Source organism: Anabas testudineus, chromosome 21, assembly GCF_900324465.2.
Source record: "Anabas testudineus chromosome 21, fAnaTes1.2, whole genome shotgun sequence".
NCBI classification, from domain to species: domain Eukaryota; kingdom Metazoa; phylum Chordata; class Actinopteri; order Anabantiformes; family Anabantidae; genus Anabas; species Anabas testudineus.
Window position 1 is genome coordinate 4,071,713 of NC_046629.1, and position 19,941 is coordinate 4,091,653.

Sequence of the window (19,941 nt, forward strand, 5' to 3'; positions counted from 1 at the left end):
TCTTGGAGAGGCCCGGCTTTCGCACTGAGGCTGCAGGATGCGCTCCGTCGCTCTCCTCTGGACGGTCCTGGTTCCTGCTGAAGGAGCGCAGGCGTGGAGCTTCAAAAACGGAATATTTCAATAATTCAATTGGGGCGGTATTAGCTTTTTTACTTATTGTCGAAGTGGCTGCGCGAGAAAAGACCTGGTTCCCGGGAGCACGAGGAAGGTGTCACCCGCCTGTTTTGGTTCTTTTTCTCTTCACTGTAGATAAGAACTGATGACGACCACATATATTCCCAGAATCAGTGTTACTAAAGATTTCATGTATTTAATTGTTAGTTATGAACTCAGAATAGCTGTTATGCAATCTTTCTCTTTGGCTTACCCAGTTGTGATTTGAGACCAAGTGATCTTCACTTATTATTATCAAAGGGGTAAAGACACATAAGCAGCATCATCATCATCATGGCGACAGGTTGAGTCTGGCATCCACTTTTGACGTTCACGTACTTGCTTTAAATTCTTTTTTATGAGGTGAGAGGAGGCTTCAAGACAGCACAACACAAAGAAAAACAGTTTAATTAGTAGAAACAGTTTTTTACTCTTAATTTAACCTTCTGTAACTCATGCAGCAGCGACCATGACGATTCTTCATTTCAGTAAAAACCTCTCTTCAGACTGAGACGTGAGATTGTGTGATGAAGTGTTTCCTGCCCCTTTGCAGTCATTCATGTTTAAATTCAAAACAGGATCACAGAGGACTCCCATCGAGAGCAAGTGACCAGACCTGTTGGTGAACTTCCAGACTGAGGAAAATGTACGCAACAGTAGCGGTTCTTCTCCATGGTTTTTGTGTGTTGTGCATTTTAACCTCTCTCGTCACAGACGACACCAACTCCTGCTTACAGATCCTTTAAAACGTGGTTTCAGTGCTCGGAGACACATGCAGTTCCTTCTTTGCTGCTCACTCCAGACACTTTGTCAGTAAAGCTTTCTTGTTTCTCTCTCGTCCACAAACAAGCACTGGAGTGTCCACCGGGAAGCCGCAGGGAGATACCAGCCGGACGTATAAAGAGGCCAAGGCTGTCTGCAAATAGAGGGGGGGGCGCTGGCGCACTTAGGAACAACTGGAGGCAGCTCTTCAAATAGGTCTGCAGCCAGCCACTCACAAACACCAGAGCTTTTCTTCGGATGATTTATCCAGGAAAGAGCTGGATCAGCCACAGGTCAATGAACAGTTTCATCCGTTCATAAATACTACTTCATTTGACAAAGTAGAGGCGAGTGTGTTTATTTTATATGAAGATGAATCAAATTATGTAGTGATAGCAAGCTTTAAAAGTGGAGCGTGTAAGATTTTAAAGCAGCGAGGAGTGAGGTTACAACTGATGGGATCTCAAAGAAGCCCCCCCAAACATCCACCGGTTCTGTTCCCATCCAGGCGTCCAGTGAACCCAGAACCTTGAGCAGCAATTTGTGAAGTAACAGCTGCTTCAGATGCTATATTCTTTCCTTTAGGTAAAGAAAGTGCAATGATAAAATCTGCTGCATAATGAGAACCAGTTACTAACACGTATGCCATTCGCACATAATAACTCTAACACACACACACAACACACCTTTACCCACATTTAGAGCTCATGTTGATCGGCAATGACTCTGCCCAATGTTTAAAGCCCCCACCAGGGCTTGGTAAAAGCACGTTACCACTTCTGGGTAATATCATTGTTGCCGCAGGGCACAGAATTGCGTCCAGCCACGTGCTCCAGCTCACGGCCGCCGACCCAGGAAAGGTCACTGTGTTTATCTGTGCGGCCTGTTTGCTGTGTGCTGATTGTGGCTCTGAGCTAAATCTGAGAAGCCCCCTGTTAACAACAAAATAACAGACTCTAAATATTTTAATGGTCACCAGAAGACCCTTGTGTTTGTGTGTGTGTGTGTGTGGTGTGTGTGTGTGTGTGTGTGTGTTGCTGTGTAAAGACACCACACTACTAATAGTCTTATTAATTGTAGTTTTGACTAGTGTTCATCAGAAACATAGTGCGGAACTGACAAACTGAAGTAGTTTATTTCTAATTTGAAGAACTATTGAAACGGTCGTTGTGCTTCTACATGCGTTCAGGGTTCCACAGGGTGGTTCAGCTGGATGGTTCCGACAAGGGCCGTTGGTTACCCCCAACCCATCTCCAAACCTGTGCAACTGCGGTTGTTGGAGGTACGGCATCATCGAGTAGGAAAACACAGCTGAACAAAAGCGAGAAATGGGACCGTGTACTGCTAAAACAAAACCCAAACTGTGAGACACATGTTTTAGACGGTAATGAATGTAAAATGTAATAGAATGACTTCAGCACGTTTACGAAGTGCTTAAACTGCACTTATTAATATTTCTCTCTCTCTCCCTCTCAACTCGCTCTCTCCGCCTCCCCCACCCCCCCCTCCTCATCTCGCCCAGCTCGCGCTCTATCTCTCTCTCCCTCTCTCCTCTCTCGTCCTCTCTCTCCTCTCTCGCTATATATATATATATATATATATAATATAGATATATATATATATACTGCGGCTAAAATAGAAAGCATGTGTTATAACCTGAGTATACACAGAGTCACATAAAGGGAAGCGTGGCCTTTAGTTGCATTATATTGTATATTATGGATGTGCATATTGAATGTGGCAGTGGGTTTGAATCCGGCAGAAGCTACACCCCAGGGTGTTATAATGAAATGCACTTCTGTCAAATGAGACTGACACCAAAACTCAAGCACTAATCTTATCGTGTAGGTCTTTAGTTAACGGGAGTATCTGAACAGACATGAAGTCAATAGGGCGACGTTCACTCATATACAATTTCATCACGAGGCTCGAATATCCCTAACCCTAAACAGTACAATGAATTAACGAGTAAATAAAACCACGGACTGGACACAGGTAATTGCGTTAAACAGCTGTGGGATGTACATCGGTTCATGGGAAACATTTTGGTTTTGGGGGTCTGACTTTTGCGTGTGAGCTCTGAAATTCAGAGCAGAGCAAAAGAAATCCTTTTGTTGGGGAAAGGAAATCAAACGCCATGTTTCCACTGGTGACAGTGGCATCAAGCTTTCCAGCGACTACTGCAGCACAAAAGACTTAGAGGTTGTTTTACATCAGTGGCAAAACCAGATCAATTCAGAACATTAACGTGTCGTGGCAGTTTAGTTGGGGTTTCCTCACAAAATGGTACTTTTAACTAGTTTGTTCCTATAACATCCTTTGACTTGAAGAACGGAAGGTTGTTGAAATCTTGTGGAGCATTGGTTCATTCAAAGCAGTCATTTACTTATCACTCACTCTCCTCACTTCCTCCCTCACATCTGACTTCCTCCAGGTTTAGTCTTGCATGCCTCTGAGACTCCAGGGGTGGTACGGAATTGTGGCTTTTTGACTCAGGCTCCATCCTGTTCGTTTAAAGTCTCTATATCACCCCTCACGACTGAAACATGTGATGACAGTGGAGTGGGTTGGGACCTCAGACTTGATGACGTCCTCTTAACCATGTTGGCCTGGGTCCTCCACTGTTTATAATGGGGTAAGTCAAATACAGTAAAGTTCAACTGATGACTGATCAACCACAGAGAACAGAACGTTTTGTTTTTGAGTACAAATGCAGCAGCAGCAACCTTGTTCTTCTCTTGATGAGTTTTAGCCTGTTTTAGTTTGTTGTTTTGGGTGTAATGTCCCCCCCCCCCCAAAACCACACATTACTGTTTAGTCTTAGAAACATATTAATATCAACAGTTTTAATCGTGATGAGATGTGTAAACGCTGTGTGCAAGATGCATGATGTCACTGGTGATATATGGTATAAAAGAGGTGTATATAGAGATCAAAAAACACTCATTAAGAAAAAGGTAAAGAAAACCCAGGAGTGCAAAGATTTGAAGGCATCATTGGAAAACTGGCTAACGAAGTAAAACATGAACGAGCAGGTTGTCTATTGCAGGACACCACGAAGGAGCTGCTGCTCACTAAAAAACACATTGCTGCACCCTGAAGTTTGTGACCAGTAGTAAACCTGTATTTCAGAAGACTAATCAAGGTGAACTTATGTGTCTCACAGCCCAAGGAGTGCCGGCGGTGTGGGCGGACGGATCAGCAAAGATTATGCAGTCCTCCTGGCTTCCCTGCAGATACCAGGACGAACCGATCTGCTCCTGCACATCCGTGTCCGTCTGGGCCAAAGGATCCACCTGCACTTCCTGGAAATTTGATGTGGAGAGACGACACATCATGTCTAGCAGATTACCTGTAGGTGTACGCAGCTACGATGATGCGCGGCTTTGCTGGAGGGTGAGGACACGTCAGATACTTCACCAGGAAAATGTCTCTCTGTTCCAAGGCTTTCACAAGTAGAGTCTAAACCTGTCTGGTGGGTTTACGATTCTGTGGCGATTATTTACCTGATGACATCATCAGCACAGGTTGAGATGGTGAATGAATATTTCTGCAATGTAATGATTTATAAGTAAAGGGTTGTGGAACCTACCTTACACCTGATTTTGTTTGTTTTTACAGGAAACGTGATGACCGAAAGTTCCTCTCGGAGCTTCGCGACGATTACTGGCGGGGGCTTCCAGGTACAATACACAGCAAGTGAATATGCATCCACAAGGATTTGCGACACTGATGTGTGTATTGCTGTATTATGATTCATACCTCATGTGGGCCAATTAAGAGTTCAAAGAAAAGGGAGTGTTCTGAAATATAATCCCCTGACACACGTGTTTAAACTTTAAATGCGACTTAGAATGTGCTTCTAGTGACTTCCTCTAAAGGGGTCCTGCTTGTTCGTTCTGTCGGTATTGTAAATCTATTACTGTATCTAGCTCAAGTAAGTTCATCATTATTCTCCTCTAAAAGTAAAGTACCACGTGAAATTCTTTACTTAAGTTAATGTGTTTTAACTTTATGCTCTAAATTTTCAAACTATATTTTAAAGTAAGCATGTATTAGTAGAATAAGGTTTTAAAAAACCCTGTTGATGCGGTTGAAATAAGGTAAATAAGAGGTCTGGCAAATCTGAACACGTTCGACTAAGTGAAAGTACTTTAACTGACATCTTATTATACGTAGAAACCAAATCTAAAGGTATTCGTCAATGCAGAAGGAGATTTTTTCTTTACTGATGCATTAATGTCTAAACATCCACTATAGGTTGATTAATTTTTGTTTCTGGAAGGAAGAAATAACAAACGCTCTCAGATAACACTCTGTGGTCATGTATGTGAATGTGTTGTCCTCATTGTGTACTGGTTACTGTTGTGTAATACACTGAAAATACAACAAAATCAGGTTTTCTCTTTAAAGCAGATTATTTTGTTATTATTATTGTTCTTATTATTGATTATGGAGTTCACAGGTTTTTGTCCCAGTAGCTTTTTGGTGTCGGAACCCACCTTCATCCAAAACTTTAGCTCATGTCATGAAAGTAATTCTGATGTCAATTACAAGTCAACCCCTCAGGGTGGGGAAACTATCCCTGAAATATTTTGTACAGGTGAAATAATCAGACAGGAGAAACACTGTCGGCAGGCTACTGTCAAACGAAATATCCAACAAATTTAAATATTACAAAAATGACAGGGCTGCATTGGATCAATCAAGCATTGATTTGCTGTACTTTCCATGTCCATGGAAACCAACTAGACGATACCATGCATGCAGACGCACACAAACCAGCATTATTTTGGTATGCCCACCAACTTTCTCGGCCGCCTTCTCTTAATGTGAGTGTAATAGTTAATCTGCCATTTCATAAGATCATTTCTTGTCACGCAGTAGTACATAAGTCAGTTCTATCAGCTGCTAATTTTGTAGGCTCTCCTCTCTTTTGGCTGACGATGTTAATACAATACAGTTTTGGGTCTGTTGATGGCATGTTCAGTTTACTGAAGCGAAAGGAGGGTGAAAGATTGACGCACAGAACTCACAGGGATCCTTTCTACCGTGCCATCAATTATACAAGAAATGAGTGTTGTATACTGAGTTTTCCTCTTCCGATATGATGTTTCTGTATTGGTGTTGTCGTGGATCTCTCCTGGTTGTGTTTCCTTTCGTTTCGGCTGGGTGGAGAACAACTGTAACAGCAATAAATAGTTCCCTGTGGGATTATGAGTTTTTTAATTTGACACCTGGGTGATCAGGTAGATTCCCAGATTCCATGAAGTAAAGAAGAAAACTGTAAACACTCATAGTTATAGGACAAGATGAGAAATGGTCCACAACTAAAGCTGTTTTACAAACGTTATTTTAAAAACTGAAGCGAAGCGGATGGAGAAAACTTTAAGGGCGCAGAACAGGGCGGACCCGGATGTGACGTAAGGGGTCAGAGGGAATTTTGTACGTCGGCGTGGTGTTTGGCGCACCGATTTCGCGGGGCAACAGCAGAAAAAGCACGCAGCAGAAAAGGAGAGAAAAGATAAAGTTACGAAAATTCAAGCACGTTTAGCGTCGACACGTTTGACCGCGAAGCGGGCAGAAGGTCTTTATCGGACTCATGGTGTTTCCTTTCTTCTTTCGGCGTCGCTCGACTTCCTCCGAGGTGAGCGCTCGGTTCGTGTTGTGTTCACGAACCGGTAAACAGGAGTTTGTAGCTAGTGGTTTGCTCGTCGGCCCACTTTAAACGACCCACCTGGTTGCAGAAAGAAATGCACAACCTCACTCATACAAACAAAATATGCAAAGCTGAGTGTTTGCTCATCAGGACTTGTCGACCAGTAACCCCACGTCAAAACAGCTTCACTTGCACTTTTCCGTTCCTCCTCAGTCTCTGACAGAAAGCTGCACCTCTCGTCCTCTGAATGTCCGAGCAGCGCTGCTGTCGTTTCAGGACACATTCCCAGGCACAGTGTCGTGACTGAGCCGCATGTCACTGACCGACGTTTGGGAGTGGTGTTCCACACTCCTACACACAAAACATGGGTTAATTTGATTTAATTTGATCAGTCTCAGTTTTTCCACCTTACCCATGCACAGCTCTGCAGCGTGCTCCGAATGAGTAAGACGTGAAATACAAACACAGACAGAATTTACTGCATGTCTGTTATCCCAGACAGTAGGTTGCACAACCTTGACCACTTGGTTGATGATTAGGCAGAATGTTTCCTCTTCATTTGGAGAAGTCAGCGTGACCTGTTTGAGGATCTGTACGTAATCATAAGCTCTGGTTTTCTTCCTACTCTATCTGAGGTCAAGTGGCAGCACAATCAGATTGTTCTCATCCCTCACTGTCACAGTGCATGTGGGACAGAAGGAGCAGCCACTCCTAGACAGACAACAGTGATTTCATTTGTCAGTGACCTATTTTGTCTCCACTCCTCCTTTAGATCTTAATTCTGTCTTTGCTGTGTTATTGAAAAGATTAAACATTGTTTTGTTTGTACCCTAGGGAGGTGTGATAAACCATGTAATGCTTTTCTAGCGCACAGCTCAGAAAAACTTCAGTGACAGTAGAATCGGTTTCTTCGCTGATTGATCTGGTGATCATTTCCATCAGTCGTAGATCTTTAAATGGTAATAAACAGTAGTTATGTCTTTAAATGGCTTGTTTTGTCCAACCAACAACCAAAGGTTTATCCCAGAGACTAAATTAAGAAGCAGGATCCTGGAAATCTGGAAAACAGTTAACTTTAGTGGTAAAAATGTTGCTTCTTAATTTTTGTGCTGCAGCCTTTAATAAATGAAGATGTGCCTACAATACGTTGTGGTTTTCTCAGGGTTACAGGGGGAGGTGGTCCCAGATTTAATAACAAAGCCACATGCTTCTTTTTACAGGAGCTCAGGCCCAGGTGGGATTTCTGTTAGAACAGTTTGCAGCTTCAGGATCATCACCGTCTTTTAGAGGATTTCAAGCTTAGCATCTGTCTTTGTATATTTACCACATTAGAGTACTGATATTTCTCTGTGTGCCTGTTTCTTCTGATAGAGAACATTGAAATCCTGCAGCCTGTCCACTCCTTATTCATTTGCGATAGCAGCTTAATGAATGTGGTCTTTGTGGACGGTCTAGGAACAACCAGCGTGAAATACGCCTGTCAAGTAATGCTTCCCTCAATACAGCTGCTGTCCTCGCCTGTGGTTGACGGGAGAGCGGTCACATAGACAACCGAGACCAATCACAGTTTCAACAAAGTCCAGGGGGGACATCTCTCCCTGAAGACTTGCCTTCTGTTGGATTTATGTGCACATAACAAGTTCATGAGTGTGGAACAACAGAGGACAGTTTCTCAGCGCTGTTAGTGAAGTAGTTTAAGTCGCTGCTGTAAAGCTCCAGCTGTTCCAGCTGTTCACTGTCTTTCTGTGCCTCTCCACCTCATGTCTGAATGAGTGAAAAAGATTTCAAATCAAGATGTGATTACTGATTTCAGTAATAAAACACACAGCGATACTGATACCAGTATTTGAACATCAGCGCACTTTCATTCATCGCATTTTGTTGCTTATTGAATTTGTCATGAGCCCAGACGTCAGCCTCATCGAGAACCTCATAAGAAAATCCTGAATGTAACAGACCTTTTTATATTTCGATTGATCTGTCAAGATGACTTTTTTTTTCTCTCCTGCCCAGGTCATGGAGAATGTCACTGTGGGGAGTGTAAATGCCACGCTGGGTACATCGGTGACAACTGTAACTGCTCCACGGAGACGTCGTCCTGTATTTCAGATGATGGGCAGATGTGCAGCGGTCGAGGCAACTGTGTGTGTGGCCGCTGTCAATGTACAGAGCCAGGTGCCTTCGGAGACACCTGTGAAAAATGCCGCACCTGCCCTGATGCATGTGAACTAAGAGGTAAATTCTATTGTAGGAATAAGCTTCACTTTAATGAAGCACTGTAACAATCCAGCACATGTAATTCTGTTATGTTGTAATATAACTTGAAGGAAATGGCTTCTTAGAGAAGGAAGGTGAAAAATCACAAGTGATGACACACAGTCCAGGCAGGTCAGTAGGTAAAGGGTCAGGTCGTTAAACACATCACGTTCAAAACTAACACTGCCATAACTCGCTTATAGACTTATCTAAGCTTTGGCTAAAGGTTAGACAAAGTTGTAAGAGAGACGTTCAGATAACGCACATGCCATCTGTGACCCTGACAGAAGAAACCATCGCCCTTGTGTTTGAACTTGCATCACTCAGCGATGCAGCTCAGGCTCCTTGAGGTGTGTGTTAAATGCCTATCAGTCTTCTGTGAGGGCAGAGTAACTACTGTGTCCTCTCAACAGGCCTCCTGACGGACTACACATGGCTGTGATATGATTGTAGATGTTAGCTGGTTCTGGACTTCCTCCAGTAACATGGCTGTATTTTACAGTATGTCTCCTTCACTCTGGTTATGTTGTACTTCATGAAGCAGGAATAGTTCTGAACATTAAAGGGGTATCAATGGTGTTGCTCTAGGAGGAGCTCGGTACCTTCATCTCCAGCCTAAATAAAATAAAAAAGTTCAAATATAGTTTCTAACTGTCTTGATCCATCTGAAAAATGATGATAACTGAATTCACTGGCTGCAGCTCATTTGTTTTGTGTGCTGCACAGTTCACCTGCTGTTCAGCTTTCTGCAGAGCTACTTCCAGTGCTTTACGAGGGCACAGTGGGACATTTTTAACAGCTGATGTACCCAGGACAAAGAAAATAAACAGCGTTAAAACAATGGCAAAGAAGCATTTTCAGGCCTTCTGTCGTTCTTTCTAACTTACAGATAAAAAAAGTCATTTTAAAATCTTTCAGTATAAGTTGTGTTGGGCTTTTACATGAAACATGATGTCTTCTGCTTCAGGGAGTGTATCGAGTGCCGGCTTTTCAACTCGGGGCGGCTTGCAGACAACCAGACTTGCCAGCGTCTGTGCAAGGATAAAATCATCACAGTGGAGTCTCTCAGTGAGTTAAGAGACGTACACGCACACACAAATACACACAGACCAGCTGCTGACTGAGAAAAGTACTCACATCTGTGATATCTCCTTTTTCAACAGTTTCACTGCACATTACGTACCTCCTCGACTGTCACGTCTATTTAGTCTGTTGATTGTTGATATTGGTGGTTTCGCCAAAGCACAGCAGGTCGTCTAGTTATTTCAGCTAATGTGACATATTTAGCACGTATGATGTGATGAAGTTCATACAACCACTCACTCATCAGCATCAGCCTAACAGCACGATTACGATTCCAGTGATAATCATATTTTAAATATTTATACACAGACAATGTGTTAATAACAAGATGGAGTTAGAGCGTTCTGTAATCACAGTTTGATTTACTGTAGGAAATGGTTTCTTTTCATTATTACATATAGTTTTAACAGGAGTGTGCTTTGATGTATTGACAAATAATATGGGTCAGTCTGTCTGAAGTGATGCAGCTAAAGTAAAATTAGACCAGCAATTGTACTGACAAAATATAAACTGACTTTTCAGCTGATTACTTGTCACACACATTATCATTGACTTTTATGGCTCAATGCTTTCAGTCTTTGGGAATGCTCTGCCTCACACATGTCCTTATTTAAGACCTTACACACCTCTGTAATTAGTAATAAAGGCACACCCACAGTGCAATGTTCAGCCCACTCCTCATGTTTATGTTATTATGTGGCAGGTGTCAGTCTGGGCCTCTCACAGCTCCACAGACACCTTCACTCTACGCTGCCGGCAACAACAGTCACGCCCGGTCAAAGAGTTCAGTCCATTCAATTATAAAATCCTGCACAGGCCTGTCCTGTTGTACCATCTCTGCAGGGAGGATCCACCTACTAAACAAACATTTACAGTGTGTAGATGTGATAACAACAAGTAATAAGTAAAATTCTGATCTTTCAAGTCTTTATAGAGAACAACCATTAAAACCTTCTACTGCTAGAGGAAAAAGATGTTTTTTACTCGTCTCACTCTGGTGGGAAAAAGTCAAGATGTTCAGGGATGTATTGATAGGAGCACAGTGATTTATGGCACTTCATGGCACTGAGATGCTGCAGGCTGAGACTGACAGTTTACATACAGAGATTATTATACGACCATTTCATATTGGCACAGCAAGGCCCTGGCCCACATCCGACATGTTTCATAGCATTCCACACTAGTTCAGCCATTTGACTGGCCTTAATGGACTCCACATGTACATTCCAGATACGCTGTGCATGAACCAGAGGAGGAGGGGCTGATGGGGGGGGATGAGAGCATGGATGGTTGGATGAGGGCAGACTGACCTCACCCTCCCTCATAAGCCTTTTTGAGTGATGAAGATTGACTGAAGACAGGAGCATCCCAGAATATCAGCATCTCAATTAGAGACTGCATTTTTTAGATTTCTGTGATTTCACGGAAAAGAAATTTAGGTTACAAGAGAAAAAAGTGTTTTTCCCCTCTGTGTGAGATTCCTCCTCCTTTTTTCCTGAATCTGAAGCCAAATGTTGAAAGATAATATTCGTCTGCTGCTTCTTTCAAAACAGGAAACTGATTCTTTTTGTTTCATTAAATCCTCTAGTGGTCAAAACACACAAATAAAATAAGTAATTAAACTGACAGAGCCTGATCCAACATGAAATTGATACTTTAGCACCGTTCATATCAGCTTTTCTTTAAATAACTGATTGAAAGTCCTGTTTTCTCTCTCATTTCCAGACACAGATGAGTCCGGTGCTGTGCTGTGTCTGTATAAGACAGACAATGACTGTGTCATGAAGTTCACATATTCTGAGCACGCCAGCGGACAGTCCATCCTCACAGCTCTTAAAGAGCCAGGTTAGTGCTTTGAACAGCTAAACAGCTTTAATTAGATATTTCTGTTTTAGCCTTGCTGGGTTTTACGTGCCTCATTTCCCAAACCATTCATCCATCTATCTGTCGTCTTAACTGCTTATTCTGCTAATGGTAACGGGGTTGTTGGAGCGTGTGTCAATTCTCATTGGGCAAGAGGAGACACATCGCCTTTCTATCACATGCAGAAGGTTCAGTCAGCATCGCTCTGATGTAGCACTTCCCAAATCAGAGGCTGCACATTTATTCTTCTTTACATTCAGAGCAGCTCTGCTCAACACATATTGTAAGATTCACCTATATTTGTTTATCTGTGCATAAATGCAGACGACTGATGTTCCAGCTTTTACCACGTTAAATCTGTCTATGAACAGTTTGCTTTGTGTTGCCTGATTTGAATGAACCTCCCACCTTTGTGGTCCCGTTTTGCACTGGAAACCAGACCAGACAGACAAAGTAAATTTTAAGGTCAGCACTGTATTCCCTCTGCTGGTTGTTCTGCTCACACGTAACAACGTTCTTTATCTTTGTCAGAGTGTGGTGGTCAGACAGATGCCCTGACGGTGCTGCTGGCAGTGGTCGGCTGCATCCTGGTGGTGGGAGTTTTGCTGCTCGTTATCTGGAAGTTGGTCATCACCATTCATGACCGGCGAGAATTTTCACGCTTCCAGAGCGCACGCTCCCGTGCACGATATGAGATGGTAGGCTGTTGTCTTTTACAAGTGATTTTTTTGTCTTGTTCCAGTTTACTGATTTCTGTTTCATCTCTCCCACATCAGGCCTCCAATCCCCTGTACAAGCAGCCCGTCACTACACATTTTGTAGAGACCGATTTCAACATGTATGGAAAGTCCTACAACGGGGGTCTCCACTGATCCCTCGGCACAGGGCGCGGCAGGACCGGTCCAACAAACACATCCCTAAAGGACGGGGCAGAAGTGGACTGAATGCACTCATCCCTCTGCACAGAGCACGACTGATAACACAAGTGATATGAACTACACCATGTCTGAGGGAGGGTGCTGTGGCCTTTTTAGATTTACAGAGAAGAGTGAAGCCCACCAAAGAGGTGTGACGGCCTTATTTTTCTTCATCTGCGTGTTTCACTGACAGCAGTGGCAGTCGGTGCAGGAGCAACAAAGCAGGAACTCTTTGACTTTGTTTAGAGAGTGAGAAAGAGAGAGTAGAGTTAGCAGTGAGTTTGCCTGCAGTTACACAAGATGCACTCTCATAAAAAACAACTCTAATCACATAAAACCACCATCGACTGTTTCCACAGAGGAGGCAACACGTTGGCTTGTATTTGTGTATTTTTTATAAACACTAAAATGGCTTTTGTAGTATAAATTTGCACCAACAGGACCCCGAAAAGCTGAATTTCTCTCCTGATTACAAATCACATATTTCTGCAGGTTGCTATGACAACGTTTGGGTACTACTAACTTTACTAAACAAATGTCTTACCTTCGTTTTGCACATGGTAAATGTTAACATTTTATGTTGCGATTGTTTGCGAGTGTGTGTGTGTGTGTGTTGCTCTATGCTCCAGTTGCACTCTCCTCTAAGTCGTAGATGCCAGCGTTCGCCTCAGACTCTGACCACTAAAAGACTGAGGCTGTTTCTCTGTCTGTGTCAACAAATCCCATGAAAAGACCAAAACTACCGATGTGTTAGTTTCACTTCTCTGACCCCACTGAAGACATGAACCTTTAAATACATGTTGAAAATATGTAGTTTCATTTTATAAAAGGCTGAAGCTTTCTTTAAACTGCGGTTACTTACACAATAATTAAATAGGAATGAACTGAGTTTGTTTGGGGCTATTTTCAGCAGTGGATAGATTGACATTTGGCTGAAGAGCAGTGGATGCCAGTCGTTTTTTCAGTCTGACATACTCCCACAGCTCTGGAGTCGAAGGACTTGACTTCTCCTACAGCAGATTACATTCTTTAAAAGTTGAATTGTGCTCTGTACTTTGTATTCATACTATTTGCATTATTATAGTTTTTCTTTTACGTGCTCTCAGGTCACTGACGGCACTTTGGGCATCAAGAAATTGTGAGGAAGTGTGTTTCTTTCATAGATGTTGGGCAACAATGGATCTCTAGATTTTCAGGCTTGTTAGTAGATCACTTCATTGCTGGTTTTGATCTTTGTATTAGTTAAAAATCATGAAGCTCTGAAGTGAAACTTGGGCATACATTAGTGGCTGCTACATTATAACGTTCCACCCCCGGCTGCTGCAGGAGAGGGTGGAAACATTGAGAAAGTCTCAAAAGAGAGTGTCCAGGGTCATAAATCTACCGTCACTGTTCCCACGGGATGAGGTGGAGTTTGAACTGTCACAGAGAATCGCGTTAGGGGCAAAATACAGCTGCCTTTATTTTGGACGGTCTTACAGTGAATGTGGCAGATTGTGTATAAGAGTGTGACTGAGTGATGAAGAGTGGATGTAAATAACATTACTTGGGTGCGAGCGATGTGCCAAATGAGATGAAAATGTTTCCAGTTGTGGAGGTTCGACTTGGTTTGGCTCCGTTTACAAACTCAGTCACCTTTTTTCAGCTCACACAGAAACCTTTAGTGCAGCATTCTTCCTCAGCAGCCCTGAACGTCTCCTCACGGATCTACTGTGTTTATGTAAAACCACACACGGAGCAAGAACAATAAATTTGCTTATGTGAAAAGTCAGTGACTCTGTGGTGTTTGGCTCAGTCATCTGTTCCATATTTACAAAGGCCACGTTAGGAGGAGTGGCCTGAAGCGAGGTCTAATTTTAAACTGTGTGTGTGCAGCTGCACACTTTGTGTCTGTTAACCATGCTCTTCCATGTTTGATGTGTGATCACACAGACAGGGAGGCTGGTCTCATGCATCCTCTGATGCTGTAATTTACACCTCCCTGGTTAGACCCCTCCCAGATATGATGATGATGCAGAAACCTTTACAATATGAGCCTTTAATTATGTGTTCACTCACTTCAAATGAACATGTTGCTTTGTCGTTTTAAAGCATCGGGATCGTGATTGCAACGATACAGTTTAGAGTTTGGTCTTAAAAACCTTTTCACACAAGTAGAACAACTCATTGTTTCTTATTTAAATTGTCGAACTTTAAGCGACTCCAACATCTGTTTCTTCTGCCTTTAAGTGTGGAGCATTGAGACTTCGAAGAGCAGGAAACTAAACCTGTGATGTGGAAAAAGTGTTTGTTCTGTTATTCCTGCTTGAGGTGAGCTCATAAATCTCTGCACCCCTCTCCTCGTGTCCTGTGTGAGAGTCTTCTGCCGGCACAGCATCGCCACAGAGGAAGGAGCAGTGCTGCACCTACAGTACTGTAACACCGCACAAAAAGAGAAACTGCAGCGTTACTTATCAAAATGAATCCGTGTATGGTGCCAAGGTCTCATCCTCATATACAGAATAACATTTTTAATTAGCTGTGGCTGAATTGACCCAACAAACAAATCAGGGGCAGGGGACGGAAAATCGATTGTCACAGAAGGTAAGTGGTTCCCTCTCTCTGCTGTGTCCACATTGGTTTTATTTGAGTCTAATTTTGCTGGTTCACTGACTTTTTGTCATATTTTAATTCATCATCATTTTATTATCTCTGATATTTTAGTTTATGACCTCATTCCTGCCAAACTGCTGACATTTGCATCAGCCTCACTGTGTATTAGTTGTTTACTGAATAAGGCTTCTTCTTCCTCCTCCTTTACTGAACCACACTATCTTTCTGTTTATGCTGCATTTTTAGAATCATTTCCTTTTTTCTGTTCCCCAACGTGACAGTTCTGCTACTTAGAGGAACAGTAAGTAAGTGGGTAGATGCACTCGGTGTGCTCTTACTGGCTGCAGTGGAGATGATGGATAAAGGATTTTGTGCTGACTCTGTAATGTTTTTATTCTTTAATAATAATCTCCACACAGTGTTTTACTCCAACATGTATCATGCCCCATGTAGCTCCATTATCAGAAATTTTTGCTTCTATTTTCAGAAATGAGGAAACTAGGGGAAAGAGGAAGGATGATAGGACAGAGTCCGAGAAAGTCCGCGACTTTAAACGCACATCATTTCCCATTTTTATTGAAATATTCTAAATTGAGACATAAAAATTCCTGAATTAACGATGTTAATGGAACAAACCAGCAGCTGCAAACTTTGAGAATATATATCTGAATAAAGAAATACAACTCTAGTACAAAGATGGATAGTAACACAAGTACGTACATTTACTAAAGAACTGAGGCACTTGTGCTTCATTAGTTGTACTTCATAGAATATATGTTTCATCATTAGATGTTAAACCATCCAACCTTATGGTAAATCAGATGCATTAAATATATGCAGTATTTTAATATGAGACTGAGGGGATATTCTGAACAATGTGAGCGTGTGAGAGGGTTAACTCGTAACAAACCAGCAGAGAACATCCAGGTCGATCTGCAGCTCCTCTCGACTTTACAGAGATTTAAAGTTTCTCTGGTTCACTCTCACTGCTCTCGCTTCGCTGGCAGCAGTTTAAAAGCTCTAAAAAGCCACTGTGAACTACCAGCACACAGCAGAGAGACACAGTCAGAGGCCAGATGATGAATATACTGAAGCATTCAGCAGCTAAACACTCAGATATGTCCCAAACAATGACACTGTCTTCACTAATTAAAGTGTTAATCTGGCAGAGGAAGCTCTGATGTCTGGTTCTTCCCACACTGGGAGCAGGAAAAAGGACTGTGGGTGTGGGTGTGGGTGGGTGTGTGTGTGTCCTCCATGAACACTGATGTGCACTGACCTCACGCCTGCTCTCACAGCACCGACACATTCAGACCACATGCATCACAAAAGCTCTGTGAAGCAGAAGTGTCAGAAAGGCACAATGATTTGACCTTTGACCTCCTACTGCTGAAAGCTGTTATTGTCCATCTGATGTGGGAGGTGGGCGTTGAATACGTGAGGTGTTGGACGGGATTAGTGCCAGAACTCACTTTATTTCCCTTCATCCACATGGTCAGTGTATATTTCCACTTCATCCCAGTCACCTCATGGTTCACGTGTAGAAGTATCAAGTCAGAGTATTTGCTTGACAACACATGCTTCCCCCTGTAGTACTGTTGGAGTACTGCCTTCTTACTGACCCACACTAACATTTTCCAACACAGCCCACAGTTCATTAGTTGTATGAGTCAAGTAGCTACAACATAGCTTCTGGTTGTTAATGAGAACAAATGAACGTGACTGAGAACACGAGTGTGGGGAACAGTTAACGAGGAAATGAATTAGACAGTAAATACCTGTGTGAACTTTATTGGATTTTGGGAATAATAATATTTATTACTACGTTTATCAGCGGATCACTGCACACATGACGTGTAAGTGCTTCCAAGTTTGTGGGGAACTCATTACTGTTGCTGTGGCTGAATGAGAGCAGGGTCGGCACACATGGGTTTGTCAGGGGTTCCATCATGATCGTTTAGGCTGTGCAGAGTGTTCCTGTCAGTACTGATCCCCGGTGTTCTGCCATCTGCTGCCCTCTAGTGAATGGAAACACGTCAGCTTGTGAATTTACTTAGATGTGATCATGTGTCTGGACTCTCCTGTGGAACAACGTGCCGTCGTGAGAGTGGACAGGAAACATGTTATTGAATCAACTGATTTGAAGTCGTCAGTAGGGACTTGCCACTGAGGTTAGAGGTCATTCTTTCTAGTCACACTGAGATTGAAGCAGCGTCGTCTTTCACATCAGTATAAAACCTACTGTACTTTAAACTTGTTCACAAAAGTAAATCTAAAAATATTACAGATATTTTAAAAATCGAAAAATATTACAGATATTTTAAAAATCTACAAATATTACAGATAGTTCTGCCTCAGGACAGAGGTCTGTGTTTTAAATTCAATGTGTGAACACCAGGAGGCGCCTGAATGAGGAGGTCGGTTGTTGGATCATAGAGAGCAAGTCAAGTACTGTACATTAGTACTGATTAGAGCCACTTACCACTAATAAATTAATATTAATATGAAACCTTTTGTTAGCAGATTTACTGTATTTGTACATATTACAATTAACAATTAAACTGTGATATATTATCATAGATAAATCTACGCAGCAGAAATAAAAGTGATTATAAGTGATGTACACAGAGCAGTGGATTTATACAGTGCATTATTCTATATATAACGTATTCTACGTTATGTCTACAGTCTCTTATTGCTACCTTTACTTTGCCTAAACCATTTTCTGCCTGAATCCCGAAACTATAATTGAGGACAGTGTGATGATGGATCGAGCAGGTGTTGTGTTGTCCATCTAAATGTAGTGTGGGTTTGATCTTATTGGTCTTTTAACAGTAAACAGCTAAAGAGCAGAAGAGTCGCCTACGTTTGCTTTCTACACCAGCATGAGGTGGAGTTACGAGCTGCTGCAGTGCTGGATAAACAGGTCGTTAGGACCATATTTTATATAAAACATTTTAAAAATCAATCAGTTTTATTCAAGTCCTCACACTAAGAAGACATGATGATAAAACTCTTTAGACTGATTGATAAGTGAATGGATTATTCACATCTCTCTGCTCATGGGTGGATACAGGAGGTGGTCAGGTTTGTAATTCTATGAGTGTGCCTGCACGAGTGCGTCATAGACCACCAGAATGAGGAACATCATCACCAGCTCATGCTCGACACACGTTAGTGCCAGGATGTTAAATCCAGGGAGTATATTAACAACGGTTTAAGAATAAAGACGCCGTTCTCCCCTGCTTCATCCTGTCTGTGTGTCTGTAGGTGGAGGTTCAGCTCATAGTAACAGAATCTGAACAATTCAACAAGCTCTGCTCCAGAAACATGTTTACTTATGTAGGAGGATGGATTACGTCATTTTGGGCAGTAAATACCAACCACATGCTGGACCCCCACTCCACAAGACCCCCAGTGCTCAGGGACACTCTCCAGAGTTTCCTAGTACTACTAAAAATAGTACTAACTACTACTACTACTACTACTACTACTACTACTACTACTACTACTACTACTATTACACTAGACTAAACTCGTTCAGACATCCTGGAACTAAAACAAATCAATTAACTAGCATTCAGTATAGGGAATAAGGAATTACTTAATTTAATTACAACCTTCCTCCTGTAAACTAACGAACATTAATATATTTTCAGGTGTAGAACTAAAGTCGGTGAGTTAAACTCTATGTTTAAAAACTAAAACCTGCAAACACAGAAACATCAATTCAACTTGAACTGCTGGATATTTTTTTAAATTCACTCTAATGTAGTTCAGTGAATCATAAATACACGGAGACACTCACAGTACTGCATGTGTTTACAGTTTCCATGATGTAGGTCACAGAGCGTTATTAACTCTGTGCTGATTTATTTTTGTTCTGTACATTCAAACACGTGCCGTCATCCCCTCGGTTTCTGTGCACGTTCAACATGTTTTTATTTTAAGACCCTCATGAGAGACATGATGTCAGTAGAACAAACAATCATAAACACTTTGATTGTTATTTCATTATGATACAGACGCTCGTAAGCAGTCGGGCAGTAGTGGGACACATGGAAACGATGATGAATCTCCTATTAAAGCTGCTGTACTGTACAGCATGTCACAATTACTGTGTCTGAGACGGACTTTCCGTGTGGGTTTCAATGGGAGAGGCACTTGGGGAGATTTAAGAAAGCAAAGATCATTTCCTCCCAGATCTGGAACCAATTCAGGACCATTTCAACCGGCCGCCATTAGCATGTTTGTGGATCATGTTGCAGAGGCATCAAGGTCATTTTCCAAAGCTGCACTGGATGATGAAGGGGAGCTCTCCTGTCCATGAATAAATGTATAAATGTGGGTCTCCATACTCCAACTCTAAACGTGGACAGGTAAAGATAAACCCACCCCTGCTCAACTCTACGTCAAGCGGCACCCAGGTTTCAGTCTGACTCTTGTTTGATTCTTGCTTTTTTCAAAATGCTGCATCAGTTCTCATCAAGCAGCATGGAAATCTAGAACTATAACATGACTTTTCACTTTTTAAACAAGAAAATTATATTTTCATATCATAGTTCTTGTATCAATAAACTAAAATATAAACCCTACATTAAGAACAATATGACCTGTTGACCTGTACCTTTGCAGTAATAATGGTTAAACCAAGAA

General features: G+C 42.1%; 1 protein-coding gene across 1 annotated transcript; it reads left to right on the top strand.

Moving 5' to 3' along the window:
- The first annotated feature begins 9,751 nt into the window (after positions 1-9,751).
- Positions 9,752-14,464, top strand: LOC113173860 (integrin beta-5-like). The gene is made up of 4 exons (XM_026377462.1): positions 9,752-9,898; positions 11,639-11,758; positions 12,308-12,474; positions 12,553-14,464. The coding sequence occupies exons 1-4, from the start codon at positions 9,772-9,774 to the stop codon at positions 12,646-12,648; spliced, it is 510 nt and encodes a 169-aa protein (XP_026233247.1). The 5' UTR covers positions 9,752-9,771; the 3' UTR covers positions 12,649-14,464.
- Positions 14,465-19,941: the final 5,477 nt, after the last annotated feature.